The sequence below is a fragment of the Halichoerus grypus genome, chromosome 1, assembly GCF_964656455.1.
Source record: "Halichoerus grypus chromosome 1, mHalGry1.hap1.1, whole genome shotgun sequence".
In the NCBI taxonomy this organism is placed as follows: Eukaryota; Metazoa; Chordata; class Mammalia; order Carnivora; family Phocidae; genus Halichoerus; species Halichoerus grypus.
Window position 1 is genome coordinate 2,132,555 of NC_135712.1, and position 27,749 is coordinate 2,160,303.

General features: G+C 67.3%; 1 protein-coding gene across 3 annotated transcripts; it reads right to left on the minus strand.

Annotated features, from left to right (window-relative positions):
- Positions 1-3,069: 3,069 nt before the first annotated feature.
- On the minus strand, positions 3,070-27,496 carry PFKL (phosphofructokinase, liver type). Of its 3 annotated transcripts, none has more exons than XM_036097234.2 (22): positions 27,339-27,496; positions 21,967-22,040; positions 19,168-19,245; positions 17,425-17,614; positions 16,687-16,852; positions 16,142-16,186; positions 15,799-15,907; positions 13,812-13,907; positions 12,887-12,979; positions 11,109-11,234; positions 10,136-10,200; positions 9,631-9,694; positions 8,186-8,332; positions 7,766-7,836; positions 7,188-7,275; positions 6,339-6,491; positions 5,286-5,450; positions 4,940-5,001; positions 4,582-4,693; positions 3,927-4,026; positions 3,727-3,832; positions 3,070-3,540 (listed from the first exon to the last, which is right to left on the minus strand). In XM_036097234.2, exons 1-22 carry the CDS (start codon positions 27,421-27,423, stop codon positions 3,393-3,395), a joined length of 2,343 nt encoding a protein of 780 aa, XP_035953127.1. In that variant the 5' UTR covers positions 27,424-27,496; the 3' UTR covers positions 3,070-3,392. The 3 variants fall into 3 exon arrangements, with proteins under 3 accessions (XP_035953127.1, XP_077923689.1, XP_077923765.1); XM_078067563.1 differs by having other exon boundaries at positions 4,582-4,711; XM_078067639.1 differs by lacking the exon at positions 21,967-22,040 and having other exon boundaries at positions 4,582-4,711; positions 27,339-27,471.
- Positions 27,497-27,749: the final 253 nt, after the last annotated feature.

Below are 27,749 nucleotides of genomic sequence, written 5' to 3' on the forward strand. Positions count from 1 at the left end.
GTGGGCCTGGCCTAACCGGGGAGCCCCTGCAGCCCTCCTTTACAGGTGCCAACCGATTAGGGCTGAAGAGGGCGTGGGCCTTCTGTCCCTGAGCTCAGAGACTAGAAGCAGCAGATGTCCACTGCAGCCCCCAGAATTCAGCCACCAGGCAGCTCAGAAGGGCCTGGGGTCCAGGGGAGCCCGTGCCCGGCGGACACCTCAGTCACGGCTGTTCGTGAGCCAAGGACCCAGCTCGGCTGCGCCCACACTCCTGAGCTACTGTGAGGTCACAAATGGGGGTGTTTGAACCCGCTATGTTTGTGGTGGTTCTCAGGAAAGCAGCACGGTCTCCATGCGGGGAGCCGAGGCCTGCGGGAGCTCCAGCCCACAGCGGAGCCCCTGCCCACCCCCAGCAGGGCCCTCCAGGCATGGCCCGCCGCCTGCCTGCCCCGCCCGCCCCCCTCTCCGCGCAGCAGGGACCCGCCGTGGGCTCTCTCCCATCCACATTGTGCGTGTCCGGGTCCACAGGCGACTCGTCGAGGCCTTGGCTGTGTGCTCTTGGGCTGGTGGCTCCCGAGCAGACTCCACACAGCGTCCGTACCGTGGGACACAGAAGCCTCCGGCATTTGTCCACAGCCTTCCTGGGTCGTGATCAGAGGCCCACGCACACACGCCGGGAACGCAGAAGCCACTTGCAGGGGTCCCGTGCCCGCCAGAGCGGCCCTGCCCTGGGCTGGGGCCTCCCACGGTGGCGAGCCCCTGACCCTCAGGCGCGGTAGAGAGCACACTTGTCAGCGCCCTGTGGCCAGGCTACTGGTGCCACCCCCACCCTGCTGGACACCCCACATGCTGTGTCCTAGAGGATGAGCTGGAGGGCAGAGCCCACTGGGCCTGGGGTTCAGGGCCTGCTTCCCAGCCTGGGATGGCCCCAGGACAGCCAAGCCTTGGGGGCTTCCTCCAGGACGAGCCCCCCTTTGCTTGGGGAGCCAGGGCCTGGCTTCAAGGAGGGGGTGTTGGGACAGCAGGGGCCGGGCCCGGACGCCTTGGCCTTCCGCCGCAGGCCCGGGCCGGTGCGTGCCCCGCCTCCCAGGCTGTAGCATGGCGGCCATGGCAGGCGGGGGAGGCCGTGCTCCAGGAAGCAGAGGCCATCTCCAGATGCCACACGCTCAGGCAAAACCAGTAAGAACATCCCGCAGTTAGGCTCCCGAGGCTCCCCGGCTCCCTTCCCCGGGCCAGGCCCTGGTGCCCTGGAAGGCCTGACCAGCACTGGGGGGGGGGGGCCGGGGGGCTGGCGAGGGAGGGGTCAACACGGAGCAGGGCCTGGGCCAGCCTGGCGTCTGGGCTGAGTGCGGCTGTGTGCTCGACAGATGGACACGTGGCTGTACACTGGAGGGTGTTTCTGCCACAGCCAGGGTCCTCCCAGGGAGTCCCCACCTCTGAGCTGCAGCCTCCCCACTGACACGCGTAAGCACACACGTGTACTCACCTGTACACACGTGCACACATATGCACTCATGCACACACATGTATGCACTCAGGCATGCACACGTATGCACGCACACCACACACGTATGCACTCAGGCATGCACACATATGCACTCACACACGCACACTCATAACATGTCTGCACTCAGGCATGCACACGTATGCACACACGTACACACACTCATACACACGTATGCACTCAGGCATGCACCTGTATGCACGCACACACACTCATACACACGTATGCATGCACGCACGCACACACGTATGCACTCAGGCATGCACACGTATGCATGCAGGCATGCACACGTATGCACGCACGCACATACACACGTATGCATGTACACACGCTCATACACACGTATGCACTCAGGCATGTACACGTATGCATGCATGCACACACTCATACACACGTATGCACTCACGCACGCACACTCATACACACGTATGCACTCAGGCATGCACACGTATGCACACACACTCATACACACGTATGCACTCACGCACTCATATGTATGCACTCACGCACACTCATACACATGTATGCGCTCACGCTCATACACGTGCACACATATGCACTCATGCACACACATCCGATCAGGCATGCACACATGCACTCATTCACATATGTGCACACGTATGCACTCACATGCACACTCAGGTTTCTGGGACCCAGGAACTGGTCCCTGGTCTGTCAAGGTTCAGACACTTGGGACCCTCTCCTTGGGGAACTGTCCCCTCCTCGGCCTGCCCCAGGAGCACCCACACTCCTGGCAGGCAGAGTAGACCAGAGGGACCCCAGCTCCAGAAAGCCCTCAGGCTCGGGGCCCATACGGTGAGGAGGGCGGGGTCCCCTGGCCTGGCCCCCACCATGCCGGCTGCTTCCTTGGAGTGACCAAGGCACCCTGCCAAGGTCTTGGGGACGTGAAGGCAGCTGGAAGGACAGAGGGCCCCAGCCTGGTCCCTAGGCCCAACCAGGACATCCCCTGCCAGGAGCCCCTGATACGGCCTGTGAGCCCCCAAGGCCAGGGGCTCCCCACAAAACCTCATGGGTCCCAGACCCTCCCCCTGAGCCTCTGCAGGTGCCAAGGACAGGAGTGCAGGCCAGGAGCAGCCCTGGACTGAGTGCCCCGGTAACGGCGGTGGGAACAGAAGTGGATCGTGCGGCGAGCTCAGGAGGGACGGAGGTCCCCGAGAGTGCAGATGGTGTTAAGGTCCAGCTCGTCCTCCCGGGGACCCTGGTGCCGGCACCACCCTGCAGAGCAAGGCTCCATGCCGCCCCCAGAGCTCGTGGTGCATTGGCCCTTGGCTCCCAGTGGTGACAGCATTTCTGACAGCCTCCCCCAGTCGCCCACCCCCCACCAGGGTCTCCCTGCGGTGCTCGCTCCATCAGCCACTTGCCCCAGGTCTTCGGCTGTTTCTGAGACCCCAGTCCAGGCAGTGTAGGGAACGTTCCAGGTCAGACCCAGGGCCTGGAACCAGGCTCAGACGCCCTCCCAAGACTGGGGGAGGGCAGGCCCGTGTGTGCAAGCCCGGGGCTCCCACCAGCCGCCCACCCTCCTAGGAGGTTTCCCAGGGCCTGCTGTCCAGAGACTGGCCACACTCCACAGTCGGGGTGATTTTATTTCTAGAAAAGGTGGCAAGCTCCACGCTGCACGGTGGCCAGTGCGCACAGAAGCGGGCGTGGCGAGGCCCACAGGGAACGGCGTCCCCGCACAGGTGCCCCCACGGCCCCCGGATCAGAAGGTGGGTGTCCGGGTGGCTCCGTGTTGTAGGAGAGCCCAGCGGGCGGCGTGGGTGCAGCCAGGGCCGCGAACGCCCTGGAGCCAGACCGAGAGGGCCGCAGCCCTGCCCGCCCCCCGCCCACCCGCCCGCAGACTCCGGGGAGGGAGGGGAGGGGGCCGGGAGAGGCAGGTGCGGCCGCGGCTTCAGAAGCCCTTGTCGATGCTGAGGCTGCGGCGGGTGACGTGCTCCAGCTCCCCGGACACGTAGTCGGCCATGCTGATGCGGTAATGCGCCAACATCTTCAGCATGAGCCGCAGGTTCAGCCACCACTGCTCCCGGGGCATGCGGTGCCTGTGGCGGGGCGGGATCGGGGCTCAGGGGCAGCCCCCCCGGGGACAGCCCCGCGGTGCTGTCAGGGCCGTCCCTCCCGCGTCTGCCCCCAGGACGGGCTCGGCACAGGCCGGCTGGGCGAGGGAGGCGTGGGGTGGCCCGGGGCATGGGGATGGGCGGTCCAGCGCTCTCTTCAGAGGCACTCACTCAAAGTCCGTGTCCTTCTTGAGCTCGGTGACGGGGCTGAAGGCCACCGCCTTCTTCTGCAGGCCGATCACGCAGGCCGAATCGGGGGCGTTGGCAAACACTCGTCCTGTGGGCACAGACTCTCGTTGGCAGCCCTGAACCCTGGGCCCTGGCAGAGGGCAAGGTCAGGCCCAGGGCCACCACCCCATCCTGCCACGCACCATTGCGGTAGACCGCCCGCAGCTTCTCCGACATCCAGAGCATGGCCTTCACCCCGAGTTTGGTCCCGTAGTTCCGGTCAAAGGGGGTCGGAGCACCGCCCTGGAAACGCAGCGGGGGAGGAGGCAGGTGGGCGCTCCAGGAGCCCAGCAGCCTGGCCCCACCGTGACCTCAGGGAAGCCCCCCTCCCGGGCAGCTTCTGACAGCCCGTGCCCTCCCACCCCCCTGTATTTCCAGTCCGTTCCCTCTTTCTCCACCCCAAATCCGGCCGGAGAACCACCTCCAGAGGCCGGCGGGTGGGCTGCCTGCTCATCCAGTCGGGTGGCCTCCGTGGGCCCCCCATCGGACAGGCGCGGCCCACCACCGGCGAGCACGGACTCCCCCAGGGAGGGGGGCCCTCCCTCCGTGGGCTGGGAAACCACACAGCTCGGGCTCCCTGCAGGCCCAGAGGAGGGCAAGCACGGAGGGGGCCGGGCCTGGCCCGTCCTAGTGCTGAGGCCTCGGCGGGACCGGAGCCTCGCCCTCCGCACCTGCGCTGAGGGATGAGGAGCATGTGGCCGGGTGCACAGGGAGGGGCCCTCATCCTGCCGGAGCCTCCCGGCCCCGCAGCCCAGGCGCAGACGGGGACAGAGGCCAGCACCCGCCCCCCGCCCGTACCTGCTGCAGGTGGCCCAGGACGTTGGTCCTGCAGTCAAACACGCCCTTCCCCTCAGACGAGTACAAATTATACAGAAACTCCGTGGTGTAGTGCTCATGGCACTTCTCGTTTCTGGAAGGAGGGCCGGGCCTGCGTTAAGTGGGAGCCGGCTGGGGTCTCGTCCCAGACACTGAGCCCCCACCGGGCCGAGCCACAGACCAGTTCTGGGAGAGGGCACGGTGCCCCTGGAGAGGCCCGTCGGCCTGGCTCTGCCCAGCTGCCCCTCCACAGCGGCCCCGACCCGCAGCCTGCGTCCCGAAGCCCCACCGTGGCTCAGGCAGACCCCCTCCTGCCCGGCCCACCTCCCGGCGGCCTCACCGGAGCACGAGGCCCCTCTGGATATCTGTCTTCATCTTCTCCGTCATGTGCTCCACGTTGGCCTGAGGGCGCGGGGGAAAGGCAGCGTGAGCCAGGAGTCAGCCGGCTATGAGGGCAGGAGTCCCCCAGGCCGGCCCACCCTGGAGCCTGGGTGCCCCAGGGGCCGTGGGGAGGCCTGCGGGCCGCAGCTGGGGGCGGCAGGGCCCCGCTGAGGGGGCCAGGCCAGGAGACCACGGCGGCCGAAACGCAAACACAGGGTGGGGGGACTGCGTGCGCCTTAAGAGGGGACCCCACTCAGCCCTGCCGGGGGGTCTGCAGCGGGAGACAGGCTCGGGGCTCAGCTCACTTTCAAGTCTTGGATGTTGAAAGGGTCCTCAAAGACGTAGGCGGCGTCGGCGCCCACCGCGATGCCCGTCACCGTGGCCAGGTAGCCACAGTAGCCCCCCATGGTCTCCACGATGAACACGCGGCGCTTGGTCCCCGAAGCCGACTGCTTAATGCGGTCACAGCTCTAGGGGGCGGGGGCAGTCAGGGCCTCCCCGTGGGCCAGGGGACCCACCCAGGACCCTCCCCGGGGTGGACTGTGGGGGGGGGCGGAGGCCAGGACAGCCCCGTGCCCGCCGTGCCTAGGGCGTCACAGCCCTCCCCACGCGCTCCCCACAGGGCCCTGTGAAGCAGGGTCCTCACTGGGGTCACTGTGCACCCGGGCACAGGGCGTGTCAGCAGCACCTACGGGGTGCAGGCCAGGGACGGGGCTACGAGGCTCTCATGTTGGGCCAGGGAAACACTGGGCCTTCATTTTCTCATCTGTCAATGGGACTGTGGGGTCGTGGGAACAGGGGACCAGGTGACACAAAGTCCACACTCTGCAGATGCCAACAATGACGTGACGCCCAAAAGCGTCAGAGTTTGAAAGGGAAATTATAACATTAAAGAACTGAGAAAAGAAAAATGAGACCAGTAGGTTACTGGGGTCTGAACCATGAGGTTAAATCCCAAGTAAGAGACAACCAGCAAAGTCGAGAAAACTGCTCCAGTGTTTGCCAAAGGATCAATATCCTACTTCTGTCTGTAAAGAGCACTTACAAATAAAAAACTCACTAAGAGAAAAATGGGCAAAAAAATAGAAAAAGGTCACCCACCCTCCCACGTCCCAGCCGGGGGCCTGGGCTCTCCCGCGTCCATGCGCAGCTGGTCCACGTGCGGCCGTTCACTGGACGGGACTACGGCCCGCGGCCCACACGGGCATCAGCCCCGCTCGGTCGGTTCTGGCCCTGACAGCCCAGGGCCTCGTGCCGCAGGACCCAGAGCCACAGCCCTGCCTGACACCCAGGCGGCCTCCCTCCCCGCGGCAGCCCCCCGGGAGCCCGCCGCACGCCCGCCCGCGTCCTGGCGTCACCTCCATGGCGGCATTGACAGCGGTGTCCGAGCCCAGGCTGAAGTCGGTGCCTGGTACGTTGTTGCTGATGGTGGCTGGGATGACGCACATGACGATGCAGAGCTCCTCGTAGCGCCCGCGTGCCTCGACCAGCTGCAGCACCCCCTCGTAGGCCTGTGGGCGCACGGGCGGGCAGGGGCTCAGGGCCGCCCGCGGGGCCGGGGGGGCCGGGAGGAGGCAGGGCGAGGCGAAAGCGGGCTCCCGGGCCAGGCGTCCTCGGCTCACCTCCCCAGCTGGCCCGCCGAGTGCCTGGGGCGGGGTGCCGGGACCCAGCTGCTCCCACCCCAGGGCCGCGACCAGGCGGACCCCACCCAGCCGGCTGCGCGGCCGTCAGCCAGCGAAGCCGGACTCCGAGGAGGACGGGAAGGAGGCCTGCCCGCCCTGCTGTGACCCATCCCCGTGGTGCAGGCGGCAGGGGGCCGGGGCCCCTCCGGGAAAGGGCAAGAACGGGCAGGTGTCATTTACGGGGGCTGGCTGAGCGCCAGTGTCACCCCGGCGCGGGCCAAGGTGCTCAGACCTCCGCCCGGGAGCTGCACGAGGGACCCCACCTCACAGGCGGGTCGGGCCACAGCCGTGAGGGGACGGACGAGGAGGCCGTGGGGCTCGCCGCGCCAGGCTGCCCACCCCCACCAGGAGCTGCTGCACCTCCCCCTGCCTCTCCCCTCCGTCCCCCTGCCCCCCCACCTCCTCCTCACCAGCGCCCGGTTGCCAGCACCAATTTAAACTTTGTGAAGCCTACACTGGACCCCGTGGCCCCCAGGAGTCCGGCTGTGGCCCGTGGACTTCCCTGCACCCGGCAGCGGCCCTCACCTCAAAGCCACCGATGACCAGCAGGGCGTGGATGTTGTGGGTACGGATGTTTTCCACTATCTTCTCCATGTAGCTCTTGGGCAGCGTCCTGCAGGGGACACGAATCAGACGAACGTGGTGCAGCACGCCAGGCTGCCAGGACCTGCCTCCACACGGCAGCTGACCGCAGGGCACGGCGGGCCCTGGACATGGTGCTGTGATGCCCGTTTAGAGGCCGAGGCAGAGGCTCAGCGCCGGGGGGACACGGAGTCCCGAGCACCGGCGCGGGAGGGGGCGCATGCTTCCTGCCGCCCGGGAGCCCACTCCCTGCCCAAGAGGATGCTCTCGCCGGCGTGGGGCCTCCCGGGCAGCTTTCCCCTGCACAGGTGACCTCGGGGCGCTCTCGGCCACAAAGGGGAAGGCAGGAGGGTCTGCAGCCTGCTCCGGGCAGGCCATCAGCTAGAAGTGGGGACCCAGTCCCCGGCCACGGGGCAGGAGTCTCCTTGCAGCCCCCACCCCTCCTGAGCCTGCTCCCTGGGTTTCCCGCCCCCCACTGCCCACGGTGGCCAGGGAGCCCGGGCCCTCGGCCAGCAGCTCACCTCTTGGTCCCCAGCATGGAGCCGCCACGGCCCAGCCAGCCGGCCACGTCATGCCAACTCACTTCTTGTACCTGCAGGGGAGGGGGGCATGCAGCCTCAGGGGGACAGCCTGGGGGCACTCACCCGTTCTTCCTCAGGTGACAGGTGTCCCCATCTGAGAGGGGACAGAAGCTGTGCCAGGCGCTGAGCGGCACACTGCAGGTCAGAGCACGGTCCCGGGCCCCCTGCCAGGGGAGCTAACCCCTCTCCAGAGAGCCTGTTACCCCCCTTCTTTGTGGACCTGAGCTGGGCCATCGCCTGTGACTCCGTCCCCTGAGCCCCCTGGTCCTTGTCCGCTGTGAGCAAGCTGGGGGTGGGTCACACGACACACATGGGCCACCGCGGCAGGAGCTGGGCCGCGTCCCCACTGCCCGCACCCACCTGACCCTTGGCCAGGCCTTCGAAGCCATCGTGCACGACGTACACCGTGTGGCCCTGGGAGATGCCGGACCGCACGGCCGAGCGCACCGCCGCGTTCATGCCAGCCGCCGGGGCGCCCACGTTCAGGATGGCCAGGGAGAAGTTGGTCTTCAGAGAAGGAAAGGGGACAGGAAGGTGAGCACGGGGCCGGGGAGGAACCAGCAGACCCAGACGGAAGTCAGCGAGAGCGCGGCCTCCGGAACCGGGCCCGGGGTCTCGTGGCCGCCTGCACATTTCCCTGAGTGGACACCGCTGGGAATGACATTCGTCTGCCCTACGACGCCACGAGTGTCTGGCCAAGACCCAGACGAGCCATGGTGCAAGCCCAGCTCGTGACCCGCCAGGGCCTCAGCCAAAGGCGTCAGCGGGACTGTGGTGGCACCCAGCCAAGCATGCTGGTGGGGGCGGCGGTGAGGGTGCGGGCCAGAATCAGTGCCTGTCTGGAAGCTTCCAGCAATCACGCCACACTCCGGGCTCAGGCAGCCAGTGCCCCATGCACTTGGCAAGCGGCACGGATGCATAGCGAAGGGGGCCACAGAGGTCACGGAAGTTTTCTAGGAGCCACGTTAATCAAGTGCAAAGAAGCAGGTGACCCTATTTTAGTAACAGGGTTGGTTTAACCTGACGAACTAAGTATCACCTCAACCTGGAATCAACGTGAGAGACTCCAACAGGCTCTCACATCAGCTTTCCAGACCGTGTCCCAGAGCCCGGCGCGTGCTGGGCACACACAGCCCCCCTCGCTGGGCAGCCGTGTCCTGAGCACTCCGTGGCCACACGTGGCCAGCCAGGGGCTCTGCCAGGCAGCGTGGTTCTAGCGGGTCCTGGGAACACAGCCCTGCCGCCCCGGACGCGGTCACACCGCCACAGTCCCAGACGGGGAGACCACGCCACTGGGCCGGGGGTGCGGCCCATCCCTGACTAGCTCCTGGGATGAGCCGGGGCCAGGACCCCACTGTCCGGGACGGTCTCAACGGGACCCTTTCCTCGTCCCCGGGGTTTCGGAAACAAGTCCTGCTGTCGTCCTTACTTTGAGGAAAGCCCATTTCATGAGGCTTTTAGCTATTTTAGAACCTTTCATAAGCACTAGATTCCTCCTGTCCTGACCTACACCTGTGGGCCTGACTTAATGTCCTTCAGCTGTTGGCAAAGCAAGCGGCCAGGGTCACGTCCAGGCCCAGGACCTGCTGGTCAAGCAGTAGCCGCGCCTCTCAGCTCACGGCTCAGACCCCCGACGGGAGGGAGGGTCCACGGGCTCCCCGGGCCAGCTCGGAGCTCCCTGCTTCCTGGGCAGGCCCCGACCCCGCGGGCGGGCAGACAGGGGCAGACCCTGGCAGCGGGGGCAGGCTCAGCCGCGGCCGCCGAGGTGACAGTGACCGAGGGGCCTGCGGCTCACACCACCTCACCTTCTCTTTGGAGAGCTTCTGGTGTGCAAGCAGCTTGTAAATGTTCCAGTTGTTCTCAAAGCTCCTGGAAAGGAAGCCGTCGTGCATCATGCAGCCCACAGCCACGGCCACCCCACTCAGCCACGAAGAAGCGGCCCACTACCCCACCCTAAGCCCTAGCTGGGGGCAGGCAGAACAGCCCTGCAGAACGCGCGGCCCGCACGCCCCGCTCAGCAAAGCACGTCCCCCGGGCCCCTCCAGGCCTGCCCCTGCTGCTTCCTTCTGTGGACGCCCCCCCCAGACCCCACCCAGCCGCCCTCTCCCCTCCGCCCAGCACGGCAGCTCTGGTCCACCCCACAGCCTGCCGGCTTCCAGTCGCAGGGACCACTGAGCCCCTGCTCCTGCCGTTCCACTCCCACTCAGCGGCACGGGCCTCAGGGCACAGCCGTGTGCAAGCCACACAAGGTCTGCAGTGGGCCCCCCACCCACACGGCCGCCGTGGCTCCAGGCCCCGGGAGGCCCTCACCTGCCGCGGAGCTGGATGGCCTCGTCGAACCTCTTCTCATCCATGGCCTTCTGCACCTCCTTTGTCTTAACGGAAACGAGAAACAGGCTGGAGGAGGCCTGGCGCACACTCACAGCGGCCGCCGACTCGGGGGGCCTGTCCTGCACCTGCCGGGCCGCGGTCACTGCCAAGGCCAGCAGCCGGGAGGGCTGGCTGAGACCAGGCGGCCACCAGGTCTTCCCTGCAGGGCCCGCTCCTCCTCAGCTCCACGGGGCCCCGCCAGGGCCTCGGCACCAGAGCAGAAGCAGGGCCGGCAGCAGTCGGCAGCAGTCAGGCCAGAGGCCTTCCAGGGGAAGTATCGGGGAGGCCAAACCTCCACACCCCCTGACGCCTGCAGAGCCAGGGCCAGTGTCCCCAGTCCCTCTGCTCCGGCGTCCCTGAATGTCCCCCCACGCCTGCTGAGTCCACACAGGGGCTCTGGCCACCTACTCGTCCTCCTGCCTCCCATCCTGCCCCGGACATCCCACCCTGCCCAGCCTGGAAGGTCAGTCCAGGGCCAACGGCTCCAGGAAGCTCCGTGACCCTGGCTGCCCCGGCTCTCTGCAGCTCCCACCCCTCTCTCGGGGCTCGTCCCACCTCGGGGACATGCTCGCACCTCCCTCTCCAACCCAGAGGACTGCAGGCCTCCGATGCCCCGAGGCCACGACAGGTAACAAAGGAGCAGCAGGGCCCCGCGCGTGTCCGGGGGGCAGAAAGCGCCCAGCCGGGTGGGGCGGTGTCCCTGCTGCTCCTGTGGGACTGGGGGGACACACCAGGGCCTCCTGGGGAAGGCAGACGGGGTGCAGAGGGGCCTGTGCAGCAGGCCCGCTGGGTGGGGCCCCGAGAGGCCCTGGAGGGACAGGTGGGCCTGTGGGGAAGGGGGCCGGCAGCGCAGAGCAGGGGCGTCTCTCTCAGGAGCCCCCAGCTGGCCCACCCTGGGCAGGCGAGCACTTACCACCTGCACACACTCCATGAGGGGCAGCCGCACCGACTGGTTCCCCGAGAGGCTGACCACGCAGGCCTGCGTGTCCGGTGTGGCTTCCAGAAGCGCCATGACCGCCTCCATGCCCATCTTGCTGCTCTGAGCGGGGAGAGGGGCGGGCGGGTCTCAAGCAGGTGCGCCCCCCCCAAGCCGCGTGCACATGACCCTTCTCGGCTCTGGGGCCACGCTGAGCTGGCCCCACACCGTGCACCCGACGTCCCTTCACCCTCACCTTCATCCCCCGCCCCCAACACACACACACACTGGCCGAAGCTCCTAGAACAGGTGGCACCAGAAATGACCTATGACCACTGTCCACGAGAGCCCCTCAGGGGGCTCGGACAGCCCTGTGAGGGAGGCTCGTCCCCACCAGAGTCACCGCCTGACGGCACAGGTGGAAGCCGGAGCCCGTTCTCAGGGCTCTTTCCGCTATGACGAGGCTTCTCGCTTGGGCCCGTGCAGAGTGGTCCTCGTGCACGAGCCAACGATGGACACGGGCTGGCAGGCCAGGCGAGCTGAAACATGTGGGAACGGCCCTCCTTGGGGACAAATCACACATGCAGATCCCGGCACGGCCAACGGGTCCAGCCCGTGCTCAAGAAAGCAAGGCCTGCGGTCACTGTGGCCTGCCCCGTGAGGTCAGGTGCGTGCTACCCGGCCTCCGGCCGCACCCCCGGACGATGCTCCCGGGCTCCGAGGCTTTCTGCACGTTGCGAGCGAGGCACCGACTGCTCAGGTCGGCATCGGGAGCACCCAGGGAAGACCGTTCCTGTGCCGCTCAGGAGCACGGCATGGGCAGCCCATTAAGGGGATCTGGGGTCCCTGAGCTCAGGCTCCTCGCCCCCGGTGCCGTCCACCGTGTGCAGGTGTGGCCCGTGGGCACGGGGCTCGGGACCAGCACAAAATGCCGCCGCTCTAGCTGTCCTCGGTCCCTGACCCGGGCATCTCATGTCTTCTGCCAGCTTCCACAGACTGGCAGCCCAGTCTGTTCTGCAGGGAGGGGAGACCCAAGCCCGTCCCCGCACATCTCTGCCCCCCCAGGCTCAGTGGAAGGACAGTGCTTGGCCCTGCTGTCCCGGGACCCTCGGGAGGCTCTCCTGAGCACACCCCAGCAGCCTCACGTAGGGGGCACAAAGCGCCCAGCCAGGTGGGTCAGTGTCCCTGCTGCTCCGTGTGGGACTGGGGCGGGGGACACCACGCCGGGGCCTCCTGGGGAAGGCAGGTGCATCTCACCGCAGGCCCCAGGCCCAGGGTGACCAGACCTCGTGGGTGGGCACTTTACCACCCATGGGGCCTTTCCGGGCCCCCAGACCCTGTCCCCATTTGGTGGCACAGGATTCCCACGTGGCAGAGGACCAGGAGCGACCCAGCAGTGATCAGGACAGTGGTGGCGCTCAGGCCACAATCCAGGCCTCTGCATCCCCAGGGCCTCCCCCAGACCCTAAGGGCTGTGGTGCCGGACTCAGAACCACCAGACGTCAGACCCTGGAAGGGCTGAGCCGTGCGCCTTGTCCTCTGTGCACCCCCTCCTTTCCTGCCAAAGCCATCGCCGGGGGCCTGGGAGCCTAGGTTGCTGAGGTGGGGGGCGGGGATGGAGGCTGTCGAGACACAGGACCCTAGCCCCACACTGCCCACCACAGAAACGGAGGGGCCACACATCGGTCTCATCTACGAGGGCAGCAGCGGCGAGGAAATGCCCACCACACTCACCCACGCGTGCACACCCAGGGCCAGAGCAGGGCCCCACCTACCAGGATGCGGTCGAATGCCGAAGGGGTCCCTCCCCTCTGCACGTGGCCCAGCACAGTCACACGCGTGTCGAAGCCCAGCCTCTGGACCACCAACTGCTCATTGGGAGAGAGTCAGGGGGTCCTTGGGTTTAGTGGCCACCCCACGGGCCCCTAACCCTGGTCCTCACCACTCCCCATCCTCAGGGATGCTGGGGTGTGAGCCCCCCCGGGCCTGCAGAGCCAGCCCAGGACTCATGCCCACAGTACGTGAGTGTGGCCATTTCCCTGTGTGGGTGTGCATGGCAGCGTCCCTGCGGCCTGTGGTCCTGGTTCAGCCCCTCGTCAGGCTCCACCAGGCCTGTGGCTCTGGGCCGTCAGTGCAGACTCAGCGGATGGACTGGCTCCTGACTGGGAACACAGAGGCTGGGCGGCCAAAGAAAGGGGGCACAGAGGCTCCCCAGGCTGTGCCCTAGCAGGAGGATGGGGGCCCAGGGCCCTGGGGTGGAGGGCAGCAGATGGGTGGAGGTCACAAGAAAGGACTCCCCACCGCTGTGAGTCCTGCACTGGGTGGGGGTCACTGTCACCGAGGGGCCAGCAGGGGCGGGGCCCTGTCATGGGGATGTTTTTGGGGCCTGGACTCGGCCTCTGGGATGGGGGTTGGGCCTGCCCTGCAGGGAACATGTTCTGAACAAAGACTAGAAGCCGGGGGATGGGTGGCTCCCAACTGATGTGGGGCCCAGCTCGGCCTCTGGGGCCAGCCTTCTCAGGGAGCCCCCCGGCATGCCCACCCCACATCTGGCTATCGTCGGGAACGAGGAAGCACCCTCCAGGAGCCTGGTGTCCATGGGCCCCAGCAGGAGCACTTGGGGACTGGAGATAAAGGGGTGTCCGCCCCCACGGAGGCCCCACCCATCCTATGTGACCCAACCCCCTCCCCAGAACTCACGTCCTTCACGTAGCGGGAGGAGATGGGCTTCCCGTTGCGGTCAATGGCGCCCTCGGCGATGATGATGATGTTCAGTCGGGACCCCCTGCTCCGCGTCTAGGTCAGAGAGGCCCCGGGCTCAGCGGCCAGCCTGCAGACGCCTGCCCCCGACGCTGCAATCTGCGCCTTCCCCAGGGTCCACGCCCAGGGGCCCGCAGCCCACACAGCATGGATGAGGGGTGGACTGAGATGAGGGGGTGGGGAGGGCTGCAGGAGCGCCGCCGAGTGGGCGCCCTCAGAGCTGGGAACCAGGCAGACGGCACAGCGGGGGTTCGGCGCAGGTGCTCCCGGGAAAGCAGTCACGACAGGAAGCCACGTGGCGCGGCAGCCTCCCCAGGACTCGGGGCTGCCGGCCGGGATGCAGGGCAGAGGGGCCCTCGACTTAAGCCTCGCAGCCAATCCTGCCAGCAGCTAACCTGGGACCCCGAGGTCACCTCCAAGCCTCAGTTTCCTTATCCTTAGAATGGGTGACCTCACGGTGCCGGCCACCAGCCAGGGCTTCCTGGAGCGAGACCCCCTCCCCTCCCCAGGCCGTGGAGGGTCGAAGGCGGCACCGAGCTCTCTGGGGAAAGCCCTTCCCAAGCCTTCATTTCTTCAAATATATTCAAAACATTCACTCTGGCCCACAAGCCCCCCGTCTGCCCCACAGCATCCAAAGAGCCTCAGAGAGGAAGACGGCCAGAGCAGCTCCTGTGAGCCCCAGTGCAAGGGAGGGAGAGGTGGGAGTGGAGGACTGCCTGGAGGAGGTGACACTGGTGCAGGTGAGCTGGGACAGGCAGAGACGGCAGCAGGTGGAGCAGAAGAGCCGGGGGGGAGGGGGCAGAGAGGGGATAATATCTGTACCTCGCAGGTGGGGAATTGGAGGCTCGGGGAAGCTGAGGGAGGGCCCGAGGGTCTCACAGAGCAGGAAAGACCCTTCCAGAAAGGCCTGGCCCCACGTTCGCAGCGAGTGAGCCAAGGCCGAGGTCGACCAGGGACCATGCTACCGAGCCCCGCTCCACATGGTCAAGGCCACGGGGCCCCTGCTGAAGGAAAGAACTCCACCCACGGACAGAACATGGGCCTCTGGCCAGCCCCACCCGCTGGGCTTCACGTGGCCCTGCCCTTGGCCTCGCTGAGCCTGGGCAGAGATGTAACGCAAGGGGCCGGTGGGCGGCACGGGCAGTGGATGGGACTGATGCTGCCACCATCCCACGGGGACAGGGACACTGAGCGCCAGCCCCGGGCCCACCCACCTGTCCCTCAGAGGACAGAGGGCCTGCATGCTGACCTCCCAGGGCTTCAAAACTGAAGAAAGGGGCAAGCCCCTGGGCGGCCTCGGTGCTCACCCTGGGGACGCAGGCCGAGCCTGAGTGTGAACTTCGGGGCTCAATCTCAGGGGGCCCCCTGCCTCAAATCCAGACCACAGCCCCTTGATCTGAAGGCCCCCCTCCCTACCTCAGGGCCCTCCTGTCCACCGCTGAGCCCTGCCCTGGCCGAAGGGCCAACCTGTGCTGGCTGGGGCATCTTGGGGCTCCCCAGGGCAGAGCGTCTGCCCGTTCCACATCAGCACCCCGACTCCATCCTGAGGGGCCAGAGCTGCGTCCCAAACACTCCGCTCGTCCCCCGGACAAGGCCTCAGCCCCCAGCTGCCTCTCCATCCCCTCCCGCCTCCACGGCCCATTTGGTGCCTCATCTGCTGGGGTCACTGCCCCATGTCCCATCCACCATCTTCAAGAGGCCACCTCCCTTGGCTCAGGCTGTGGCCACGGCCCCCAGGAAGCCAGCATGACCGTGACCCGCTCCTGCCCCCTCCCCAAGTCAGCACTGACCACGAGGAGCTGAGCCCGGGGCACTGTCCTGAGCGCCGTCCTCCTCCGCGCAAGGACGCACCCTGGGGGACATCTGTCTCTGTGCTGTCTGGGCGGCTCGCAGCGGGAACCTCCGGGAGAAGACCGTCCCCACTCACCTCACCCAGCCTCTCACACATGAAGTTCTCCCAGCCATCCTCGGGGGGTGCCTCAGGGATGAACAGCCAGTCGGCCCCCGAGGCCAGGGCGGACACCAGGGCCAGGTACCTGGAAGAACAGGGTTAGGTGCTACCGTGGGCGGCGGGGTGCAGCCCGGCGCCACGGTCCGAACCCCGGGTCACGGGGGAGGTACGGCCCTGAGCCACAGCCAGGCCCCAAAAGCGGGACTCGCCACGCCCTGAACTCTCACTCCTCCGGCGTCAAGTCAGCACCTGCCCCATTCCAGGCACCGTGGAGGTGCCAACACCCCCTCCCCCCACCGACCAGGGCAGCCCCCCGTACCCGCAGTGCCGTCCCATCACCTCCAGCACGAAGGTCCTCTGGTGGCTGTGGACAGGGAACAGGGTAGAATCCGTCAGTCCGCAGCCCGGTGAGCTGTCTGCCCAGCCCGGCCCAGCCCGGCCCAGCATTAATAGCGTCGGGGCATGGGAGCGGCCGCCCACGGCCCCAGCCCTGCCCCGGAGGTGCCCTGGCGACCCAGCAGACTCAGGAGCTGCCCAAGCACAGACAGCCCACCCCACTGCCAGGGCAGCCGGGTGTCTGCACGAAAGGCCACCTCTGCCTCGGGTTCACCCCCAGCCTTTGGGCCGGTTTCCACGGAGCTGCTCCCACGGCGGAGGGCCACTCGCTGGGCCTGGCCATCCCTGGCCAGGAGTCTGAGCGCCCCGAGGGGTGCACCCCTGCCCCGGGGCTGGCGGGCAGCCTAACAAAGACCGCATACAAAGCTGGGGCCCCTGCTGACCCTGCAGAGCAGCAGCCTCAGCCCCGGGCTGGAAGGCAGGATCCCAGGCTTGCCCGGTCGTGGGGGGGCGGGGGGGCCCGCTCACCTCTGGGCGGTGGTGGTGATGGCGTCGATGACCTCCATGATGCGGTGCAGGGCCGAGTCGGTGCCGATGGTCATGTCGGTGCCGCAGAAGTCATTGTCGATGGAGCCCACCAGGCCCACGATGCTCAGGTGCGAGTACGTCCGCGCCGTGCCCTCCGAGATCCTGCCTGGGCGAGGAGCCAGCCCTGAGGCCCCGCCCCAGCCCCCAGGCTGTGGGGCCCCAGCAGGTCCCAGGCTCAGAGCCCCCCGCCCAGTCCCCGGGTCCTGCAGCAGGGGTGGGGCGGCTGCAGCAGAGGCTGAGCCCGAGAGACCTCCCGGGCAGCCTGGGAGAGTGCACCCCTCCTTCCCCTCCCTGGGGCCTCACAAGGACTGAACGCAACTCCCAGACACCACTTTCCGACCTCAAACTGTGACAAGGTGTGTAACCCACGTCCGGGAATCACTTACAGACAGAACGTGTCCACACAGCACAGGATGGCCCCCGGGACTGCTGTCCACCCCCAGGAGCGCGGATGCTGCCGGGGGGGCCCTGCCACTGCGCCCCCAAACACTGACGTCTCGCTACTGGCCGAAACCACCTGGCGCTCTGGGACACAGCCAGGGATGCCCTGACCTTGGGCCGGGCCAGGCCCTCTGCTCCCAGCCAGCAGGCAGATGCACCCCGCATCCTCACGTCCCCATGACCTCGTCCTGCCCGTTCCTGCCGCCCCGGCCGCTGCGTGCCGGGCCCCCGACCCACCTGCCCCCACCAGCTCCTCCAACAGGCTGCCCCACTCGCTGCGGAAGATGTTGGCGCCCGTGAGGCTGCCGTCCCCGCCGATGACACACAGGTTGGTGATGCCGCGCTGCACGAGGTTGTAGGCCGCCGCCAGGCGTCCCTCCCGGGTGGTGAAGGCCTTGCAGCGGGCGCTGCCGATGATGGTGCCGCCCTGCACGGACGAGACGGCAGCCTTGGGGTACGCGGGCGCTCCAGGGGGACCCCGGCACTGCGCAGCGAGGGGCTGGTGGGCCTCGCAGAACCGACAGAGAGAGAGGAGTCCAGGGGCTTCTCTGGAAGCCTGGCCAGGTGCCCCTGCTCCGGGGTCCTCCTCGCACTTACAGTGAGGAGAAGAATGCCCACGTGCCAGGCTCAGAAGTTCAAACAAGGTGGTGGAGAGAGAAGGCCCTGAAATCTGTAACGCGCGCACGCGCATAGGCCGGCCACCGGGCCACCAGCGCAGGGAGCTCCCTGAGCCGCCGCGAGAGGAACACGCCTTCAGCAGCGCGGCCCTGGCCAGCTTGGGTCCGGGGCTCCCCCAGGACGCGGCCACGGCGCACACCCGCAGGCCCGCTGTGCTCCGGCCAGACCTGGAGAGCAGAGCGCCCCGGGTCCCGCCACGCTGCTCGTGAGACCCGCCAGGCCGGGCCCCGGGCCCCAGACTTACGGGGCTGGTGCAGCGGCCCCAGCCTGGAGGCAGAGGCCAAATCCCCCCTCGTCTGCCCCCCACAGTGAACTCTGGGGCCGGAGAGGGGGGATGGCAGGGAGCCTCCCGGCGGCCCTCCTGAAGGTGCTCAGCTTTCCTCCCAAGAGCCCCTCCTGCCCCCTCTGCCCCTCTGTCCCCTCCTGCCTCCATGCCCTGGGCCCCCCACTCCTCCCCAAACACCAGCTCTTTCCGGCCCCTTCCACCTGCCTGCCTTCGATGCTGCTTCACAGCCTAGCTTAGTACTCAGCCTAAAGCCCCTTCCCCAGGGCTGCTCACCCAGAACAGAGAGGCCACGGCCATCCTCAGACACAGGGTTAGAGCAGAGCAAATGGCCAGATCAGGGTCTGAGGCCTGAGGGACCAGGCCATAGCCCCATTCCAGGACACGGCGCGGGGGGGGTGTCTAGTGAAGCCCAAGAAGGAGGCTCATCCACGTCCCAGTGGACAGACCAGAGCAGGGACGGCAAAGTGGGCCTATCCCACAGGTGCCTGGGGGAGTGGAGTCCATCAGGAATGCCTGCCCTGGGCAGGAGGGGTGGGCAGCGCCCGCGGGGTTGGCCGTGACTGGGCACCAGGGTCCAGCCCTGGCCCCCCACTGCTCCCGCTGACCCACCTGTGCCTTCCAATGATGATCGGCCACTTGAATGGCCCTGCCTCTGTGAGCTGGGGAGAGACACCAGCTTGCCTGCTGCCTCGGTCACTGGGAAGCTCAGCACGATGACCGAGGGGGAGACCAGGTAGAGGGTGGGAGAGGCCGCTCGGAGGCCGTGGAACACCTTGCCCAAAGGGTCTTGTCCTCCCTGCCCGCCCTTCGCTGAAGACTGAGCGTGATCTCGCAGCAGAGCCATCCTGGAGCCATCGTGTCCCCATGACCCCGGAACAGCCGATGGCCGGTCAGCCCGGAGCCCGCCCGCTGTGGGATGGCGTTCGTGTGTACTTGTGTGTGTGCGCGCGCCCGTGTATGTGTGCGTGCATGGGCATGCTCACGGGCACCAAGGGGTCGCCCCACTGAGGCCTTACCAGCTGGATGATGTTGGAGACGCTGAGCCAGCTGGCCTGCTTGATGTTCTCGCCTCCTTCCACGAGGCCCTCGTAACCCTGAAACCAGAGGGGGGCCCGCGTGAGCCAGGCGCCCACGGCACGTCGGCCGGACAGGGCGCTGGGACGTGGCGCCCAAACCCCATGTGGCTGGCAGGGTCCTGACCGCCGAGGCTCCCCCACGCCCGGGGCCTGGGGACATAAAGCTGGGCTTGGCCGGCGGTCTCGGGCTATCAGAGGGAGCAGCCCAGGGCGCCCAGCTGGCCCCTCCAGAAGCCCTCCTGCCGGGCTGGGGAGCCTATTGACTAGAGCTGACACGCGGCAGAGGCTCGCCGGCGGCCGGCCTGACGAGCTCCCGAGCCCCGCACGCCACGTCCGAGACCAGAAACCTCAGCAGCCCAGCGCCCAGCGGCCCGCTGACCCGGAGCCTCCCGCCGAGGAAGCTGCTGTCCTGCCCCCTCCGGGTACCGACGGCCACAGTGTCTGCCCTTTGCGTCTGGGGGACCCACACCGCCAGTGCCGGGGTGCGTGTCCGCTCCTGCACCACCGTCATCCCGCGGCCCCACGGGCTTGTGATCTGTCCCCTGCTGATGGACGTCTGGGCGCTCTCCAGCTTGAGGCTCACAGATCATGCTGCCAAGAACGCACACGTGTCCGAGCAGGGGCCCCATAGTCACCGGGTGTGTGGCCAGGCTGACGGCACGCCCACACGGAGCCCCCCGTGCTCGTGGCCACCTCCTCGCCAACGGGCAACACGGCCGGACGTCGGGTGCGCGCCGCCGCCCCGCGGCCTAGTCTCCGTTCCGACGGTGTGTCGGTCCCTGCAGGTGGTTCTAACTGGAAGTTCCTAGGACAGAAGCCACCGGGGGGGCCTGGGAGGAGGCGGGCTCCAGCGTCTTGCCCATTCTGCCATCATGTGGCCTACCCCTTTCTTAACTGTCGGGGTTCTTCATATGGTCTGGACACAGCGCATGTGTGTTTATGAGCAGCAAAAAGACGCGGCACCACCGCGCTGAGAGGAGCAGGGCTGCCTCCTCCCTGCAGCCCTCCCCGCCTCCTCCCCTCGGGCCAGTTCACCCTGTCGTCCATCACCTGGGCCTGCAGGGGCCTGGGCGGCGAGGCCCTGGGGCAGGCAGGGCAAAGGCTCCTGGCGGTGGGGGTGGGGGGGCAGGTGCCCACCCTGCCAGGGTCGCAGGGGGGCCTGAGGGACCACCAGGCTGCTTTCTCCCGCTTAGGTCTGGTCGGGACCCTCCCCCCTCCCCCCATCTCCCTCAGGAATTTTCTGCCACTAGGACACAAGCCAGCCCCTCCCCCCCACCCAGGCTCCAGAAAAAGCAAGAAAATGACCTGAAAACCCACAGCTGACACCGCCCAGAGCAAGCAGCTACGAACAGGCAGCTCTGCGCCCACAGGAGCCCAGGACCGGGCGCAGGGCCCAAGCACAGTGCCGGCCTGGCCCCCCTGCCCCGCTGTGCACCCAGCACCCCGGAGACCTGGCCGTGGCCGGTCAGTTCAGCTACAGTCGAAGTCTGACAGACACAGCCCTCCTTTCCTAGCCTTGGAAACTTCTAGAATGTCTTTGCATACCTCGACCCACGGTGTGTCACCCCGCCCTCCCCCCACCCCTTCTCCCTCTCCAGCCCTGCGGCAGCTCCCTGCGTCACCTCTGAGCCCCGAGGTCCAGTGTTGGCTCCCGGGCCATTTCTGTATGAGCAGGCCCGCTTCCCGACCCTCCGGTGTCAGGACTGTGAAAAGCACATTCATTCACGATGTTGCAATAGCTTGCCCTAACATCCCTGCTTAACCGAAGAAACAGGTCACAGTCATGGAGGTAAGGACACACCTGTCACAGGCACACAAGCTCAGGGAGCCCGGGCGGGACCCACCCCTCCCTGTGCATGGAACCAGCCAGTCCCTGGAGACTCTTCCCCTGTCACCCAGAAGGTTCTAGACCATTACCAGGTGTGCGCCCCCTGCCCAGCTCCTGAGACTCTGCAAGCCTGGTCTGAGGGGAGGGCCTGCCCACCTGCTCACTGGCTCACCTACTCAGACATCCCCGCGCAGCCAAGGGCTGCGTGTGGACCGGCCTGAGCTGGGGCCAAGGTGCAGGGACAGGGACAGCCCACAGGCAGAGGAGGAGAGCTGGGGAGACGGAACTGGCTGGGGTTCGCTACAGTCTATGCAAAAAGTGAAAACAAAATAACACAACAGCCAAAACACCACAAGGCAACATTCCACAAGGGTGTGTGAGCTGGTGCCCGTGCGTGGGTGTGGGAACCCGCAGGCTGGAGGGTCAGCCTCAAATCTGAAACAGGGATGGGGTGGGGGGGGCAAGGCAAAGGGGGCCGCATTCAGCCAGAAAGAGATAGAGCAAGAATGCTCTGTCGCCCCCACTGTTACTATGGGTACTTTGGACACCATTTGCCCTGTGCGTGCTGAAGGGTGCAGGAGGGCTGGGGTCCAAGGAGGACGGGGCTGGAAGGACAGTGGGTGGGGATGAGGTCCTGGGCCTCTGAGGGCCACAGCTCCCCCCCCACCCTGCACCTCAAGGGCCATGGCCCGCCCCACAAGCACCCAGGGTGGGCTCCCCACCTACACCCCAGAGCCGGGGCCCAGCGCCTCCCGACCCAACACATTCTGACCGGCCTCCACGTCCCCATCCCTGCTCTTTGAACCATGAGTGGTGGTCAGGGGTCTGTCCTTCCTCCCCACGTGCTGGCCCCAGCACACAGCCCGCCTAGCCGCCGTGGGGGGGGCCCGGGACCCTGGCCCGTGCCTTACCTCGTAGATGAGGAAGACTTTGGCTCCCACGTAAATGCCCATGCGCGTCACAGCTCTGACAGCCGCGTTCATACCTGCGAGGGGGCGGGGCAACACCCATCAGTGGAGGCGCACACATGTCGGGACCCGGGACCATCGTCCCCTGCATCTCAGGGGGTACCGAGCCAGGAGTTCAAGGTCAACCCTGGGGGCCCGGTCAGGCACAGGGTGAACCACTGCAGGGCTGTTTCAGCTTCTGAGCATTCAGAAATAAGGTGCCCCTAGGGTTAAACCAGGAGAACCCGCGCCCGGCCTGATTCGGCCTGAGCCGGGGACCAGGTGGGTGCAAACGCTCCAGACCCTTTACGGGCCGCATCCAGTCCCACACGGGCTGCTCAGCAGAGCCCCCACCCCCCGCCCCACAGGGCCAGGCCCCGCCCTCGGGGGGTGAGAACGAGCAGCTGAGTGCTTGGCCCAAGATAGAAAGGGGGCGCCCACGGGGGCACCTTCCAAACCCACCTCTCCTGCTCTGCTGCCGACTCCCAGGCCACGACAGCAGGGCGCAGCTCAGGGAGCCCACCGAGGGCAGTGCCCACTGGCCCCGAGGTCTGAGCCCCCTGCCCCCTGTCCTGGAGGGAGGGCGCTGTGAGGCAGGACAGGACGGTGCCCCGCTGGCCAGCATCTACGGGGGGGTGCGGCAGCCTCAGGCAGTGCAGCTGGGCTGGGCTCCGGCTCTTGCCCTCCAGCCCACACACGCCAACAGAAGCCACCAGACTCCAGCAGGCCGCCCAGCCCCAGCCCCCTGGCCCTAGCAGCTACCCTGGAAAGATGAGCCCTCCCGGGGCAGGAGAAGGGGCAGCGTGTGGGAAATGCTCCACGCCCAGAGGACCCTCAGCCCCCCTCTTCACGGCTGCTTCTGAGACTGCAGCCCACAGACAGAAAGGTGTCTGCTTGAGGTCCCCTCCATGTCCTCGGGGACCGGGGCACAGTGGGCGCTCACGAGGTGAAGCTGAACCAAGCCCTCCGGGGCGGCCTGCAGAGCGGCCCCCTGCTGCTGCTGATGGGGGGGGATGGGGTCTTGCCCAGTGAGCGAGCCTCCAGGCGGCCGGATGGGCAGGTCACGTACCCTGGCCAGTGGCCCCAGTGCCACGCACCCTGGGTCCTATCCTCTGACGCCGGGTCTGGGGGCCAGATCGCAGAGGTGCCCTGTGTCGGTGCCCCCCAGAGACCACCGCCTCCTCCTCCTTCCTTCCTGCCAGTCCCGGCCTGCGAGCGCACACGCACATCCTGTGCTCTGTCCCAAGCTTAGGGAGCCCTCTCCCTGGAAGGCAGACCCCCCCACCCCAAGCCCCTGCCCTCTGGCCACCCCCAGCTGGGCCTACTGGCTTCCGGGGTCCCTCACCGCGTGTGTGCTCCACCTGGCGACCCCGGCGTGAGGACTCTGGGCCTCTACCCTGGTTACACAAGTCTCCCAGGTCTGCAGCCTGGAAGCAGGGCCCAGGGCTGCACAGAGCACTTGAGGAGGAACCCAGCAGACAGCCCCTCCCATGCGTAGGCTCTGGGCACAGGGCTCCCAGGAGAGCCACTATTCCCACTCCACAGACGAGAAGCTGAGGTTCCGGAAGGGGGGTAGGGGGCCTGCTGGAGCCCCAGCGGGTAAGGGCAGTGGCAGGATGGACCCTGACTTCTCCTTGTCCCCACCCAGCAGCCGAGGGTTCTGCTGCTGAGGTCCAATGCCAGGGGTTCCAGGGGCAGGGGCACCCGGACGACCCGGGGACAGAGCAGAGGCCAGCCGGGACCGGAGCTGGCCACACTCGCTGCTTACGCTTTTGACTTTAGCAAGAGAATCCCATTGCTGAAGAAATCATAAATGTCTCACGACCCCAAAGGGGGAGAAGTGGGGTTGCAGAGAATGAAGTTCAGGCAGGATCCCGGAGGGCACCACACACCCGCCAGCCGGTGTGTGGGGGTGGGGAGGGAGATGAGATAGCAGCAAACCTTCCCCCCCGCCCCACCCCTGCACCCCCACCCTGCCCCAGGCCCCGGCCAGCCCAGCCTTTCCACTCCCTCCTATCTTGAGGCGAGGCCACTGTGGGCCCACTGCAGGCTCAAGGTCCAAGCCCCACCTCTGGCCCGGGAGGTGAGGACACAGAGCACAGGTGGGGACTGGTGGAGCAGGAGGGCAGTGGCCAGGGACCCAGGCCCACCGTCACGGGGTCATGATCATCTCCCGAGCCCGCCGGTGGGCTTGCCTGGGGCCCCGGACAGCGGAGGGTCCCCGGGCTCATGCTACCCCGTTCAGACCATATTATGGGACGGCGTGAATTTCAGAACAGGACTGGGCCAGCTGCCGTGGGGACGCGGCCCGAGGGCTGGCTTTCCCTGCACACCTCACTGTAAGCTGCTTCTCAAAAGAGCCTTTTCATTGTCCTTTAATCTGCTTTTCTTTCTCAAAATAAACCCTAGGCAGCAGCCCAAGCCCCAAGCCCCGGGCGGGGTCAGGAGAGCAGCTTCGGCCTCCGACCCTCGGCCCTGCAATGGGCCACGGACACAGCAACCAAACCGCAGTCTGAAGTCCACGCAGCTGTTCCTCACGTGACCTTTCCTCATCCGATCCCCGAAAAATAAATGTGTGAGAAAGTGGCCATGTGGTGACACTGGGCTCGGAGGAACAACTTTAATTGTAGGCTGGGGGCCTGGCTGGGACGACACAAGGTGGGGGGCGGTAGGGGGGGAGCTAAGTCCCGCCTGCAGGGACGGGGGCGGGGGGGGGCAGGTCCCACTCTTTCCTAGTCTTCTTACTTTCGCACCAAGTCTGCCCCCCCCCGCCCCCGCCTTCTCTCAATCGGCGGGCAGGAAGGCGGAGGCTTGGGGCGCCTGGGTGGCTCAGTTAAGCGTCTGCCTTCGGCTCAGGTCATGATCCCAGGGTCCTGGGATCGAGCCCCGCATCGGGCTCCCTGCTCCGCGGGAAGCCTGCTTCTCCCTCTCCCACTCCCCCTGCTGTGTTCCCTCTCTCGCTGTGTCTCTCTCTGTCAAATAAATAAAATTAAAAAAAAAAAAAAGGAAAGGAGAGGCTGGAGCCTGCAGAGGATGCTCTGCCCCCTCCCCCATTTACAAAGGGCCATGCTTGGGTCACATCGACACAGCCCAACCACCACCAGGTCTGGCCCTCTACTCCATGAGGCTGGTGGCTTTCACGCATTCCAACAAATGCAGAATTTTGCATCCAGGAGGAAAGTGCACCCCAAGGTCCCCACTCTCCATGGCTGCTGTCAGCCCGGCACCCGCACCGGAGGGCATGTGTCATCGGGTGCGTCATCGGGGCCCTGTGAGCTCAGCCTTTATTTGGAAGGCAACGGGGCCCCCTAAACTTAAGAGAACCCATCCTCTGGAGCCAGATCGTGGGGGCAGAGCAGGCAGGAGGGCGAGCCAGCCCAGGGCCTGCACCCACGGACTGGTCTCAGGAATTACACACCAGAAAGGCTCCATTCTCCCCCTGGAATACCTGCTGGCCCCTGCATCTTCCTTCCAGCATCGGCCCTGAGCCCCGAACTGGGAAGGGTGTGGAGTCACCCCCCGTGGCAGCTCCAAGCATCGGACCCCAGGTTACCCTGTCTCCACGTCAGAGAGAGCGCCCGTGCTCTTGGGAAGTGAGGACACTCGCAGAGAAGGGCATGAGGCAAGGCGGCGAGGGCCGGCCACACTCCAGCCGCATCCGAGAGGCCCTGCCCGTTCTGGGTGAGAGCCAGGGCCAGGCTGGCCGCGTGGAGACCAGCAACGCACACAGGCTTTGCTCTCATCTGGCCCACCCGTCCGGGCTGACAGCTCCCTCGCGCCCAGGGCCCCTTCCTCCCTGGCCCTTCAGCCGCCCGCCCTGATGCCCCATCCTCGGCTTAGTCTGCGCCAGGAGAGGGCAGGGGCATGCCACCCACAGGGCTTTGCACCCGTCCCTAATGCGTGCCGCTTCACCTTCTCCAGCCCCTCAGGTCTCCTGTCTCCTTGTGCAGACGGCAGCGTGGGGGGCAGGGGGGGCAGCTCTGCGCCAGCAGGAACCAAGGGAGTCTGGGGATGTGCCTCTCCCCGCCTACACCCGGCCTCTCCCACGGTCTGATCGGGGACGATGCCTCCCCAAGGCCACGCTCCACGGCTGCGCCCCTCACCCTGCGTGCTTCAGGCCGCCCCCACTGCCCAGCCAACAGGCAACAAGGGCCAGGCCCAGAGGGCTCAGCACCAGCTGCAGGAGGGCCCCTGCGCAGGGCAGCACGCCAAGGGCGGCTGATTCTGCCCTCCTGGGCTCCTGAAGGCCTCCTCCTCCTACCTCTTCCCTGCTTCTGAAGGGGGAATGGGGAGCCGGGGGCGGGGGGGGGGGAGGGAAGCAGAGAGCGTGTCTGCAGCCCCTGACGTGCAAGGAGGCAGACCCGGCCCATCCCTGCAGCAGTCTGCGTCCTGGTCTACTTGAGGTCCCTCCCGGGGTTCCGGGCAGGCATGGGGCTGGCTGGCTGAGCAGGGGAGGTGCCACACCGGCCCCCCAGGCCCGAGGCCCTGGACAGCAACAGTCAGGACGAGACCAGGCTGCGGGGACACACACCGACGCGCTCTACCAGACCCCCGCCGCGGGGCCGCCCAGGGAGCAGGCCACCAGGAAGCTGGCTTCCCCTGCACGGAGGGGTGAGAACGGGTCTGCGCGCAAGAAAAGTCCCCAAGCCCAGCCAGCGCCGCTCCCACCCGCCGCTCTTCCCCACCTAGGCCTCCACCCGAACGGCTGTTCTGGTCCGTCTGCCACTCCCAGCCCGGCCAGCCCGGATGGAGGAGGGGACAGGGAAGGGGTGCAGCGTCTGAGCGGCCCCGAAGGGGAGGCGGTGGTTCGGGGCAGCACGACGGCCCCAGGTAGCGTGTCTGAACCAGGAAGAGCAGGGCTCCGGGGCCCGAGGGGCGACCTGCCCAGCCCCGGGCGACCTCCGCTCAGCGTGACCTCCAGGAAACGGGGTCCGGACACGTGCTGCCCGGAAAGGGGCGCGGGGAGCGGCCGGGCCGGCCGGAGGGGCGAGGGCGCCAGTGTGACGCCGCCACTCGCGCGCGTCCCGGGGCCACCGCGCCGCGCAGACACACCCCCGGGCGGCCGGGAGGCGGGGCGCGGACGCCGTGGCGGGCGGCACGTCCGCCGGCAGCTCGGGCGCGTCTGGCGGGGAGGGGGGCGGGCGCGGGCGCCGACAGGGGGACCCGCAGCGGGCCCGGGAGAGCGGCCCTGGGGGCGCAGGCTGCAGCGCGGGGTCGGCGGCCGCGCGCCCCCGGGTCGCAGCCGGGGGGGGAGGGGGCGAGCGCGGCCGGAGGGGCCCAGGGACAGGCAGAAACCACCCCCCCGCCGCGGCGACGGGCCCCGCGCCCCCGCCCACCTTGCGCATCTCCGCCGCTGGTCAGCACGCCGATGGCCTTGCCCGCCCCGGACATTCGCAGCTTCTCCAGGTCCACGGTGGCCATGGCGGCGCCGAGACGGGCCACGCTCGCTCCCGCCGGGGCCGCGCACTGTCGCCGGGCCCGCCCCCGCGCCGCTGTCCCCGCCCCGCGCCACGTGTGAGGTCACCGGCCGGGGGCGCGGGCAGGGGCGGGGAGTGCGGTCGCGAGGCGGTCCCCGGGCCCCGGTCCGACGACACGGGGCGGCATCCCCACCGCGACCTCTGACCGAGTGGGCCACGGTGTTTCAATTTGGCAGACGCGGCGCGTTGATGCGCAGTCCGTGCCACGAGTCCAGGGGCTATTAACCCCGACCTGCAGCCAGGCTTTCCAAGTGCCTTACAGACGGCCGG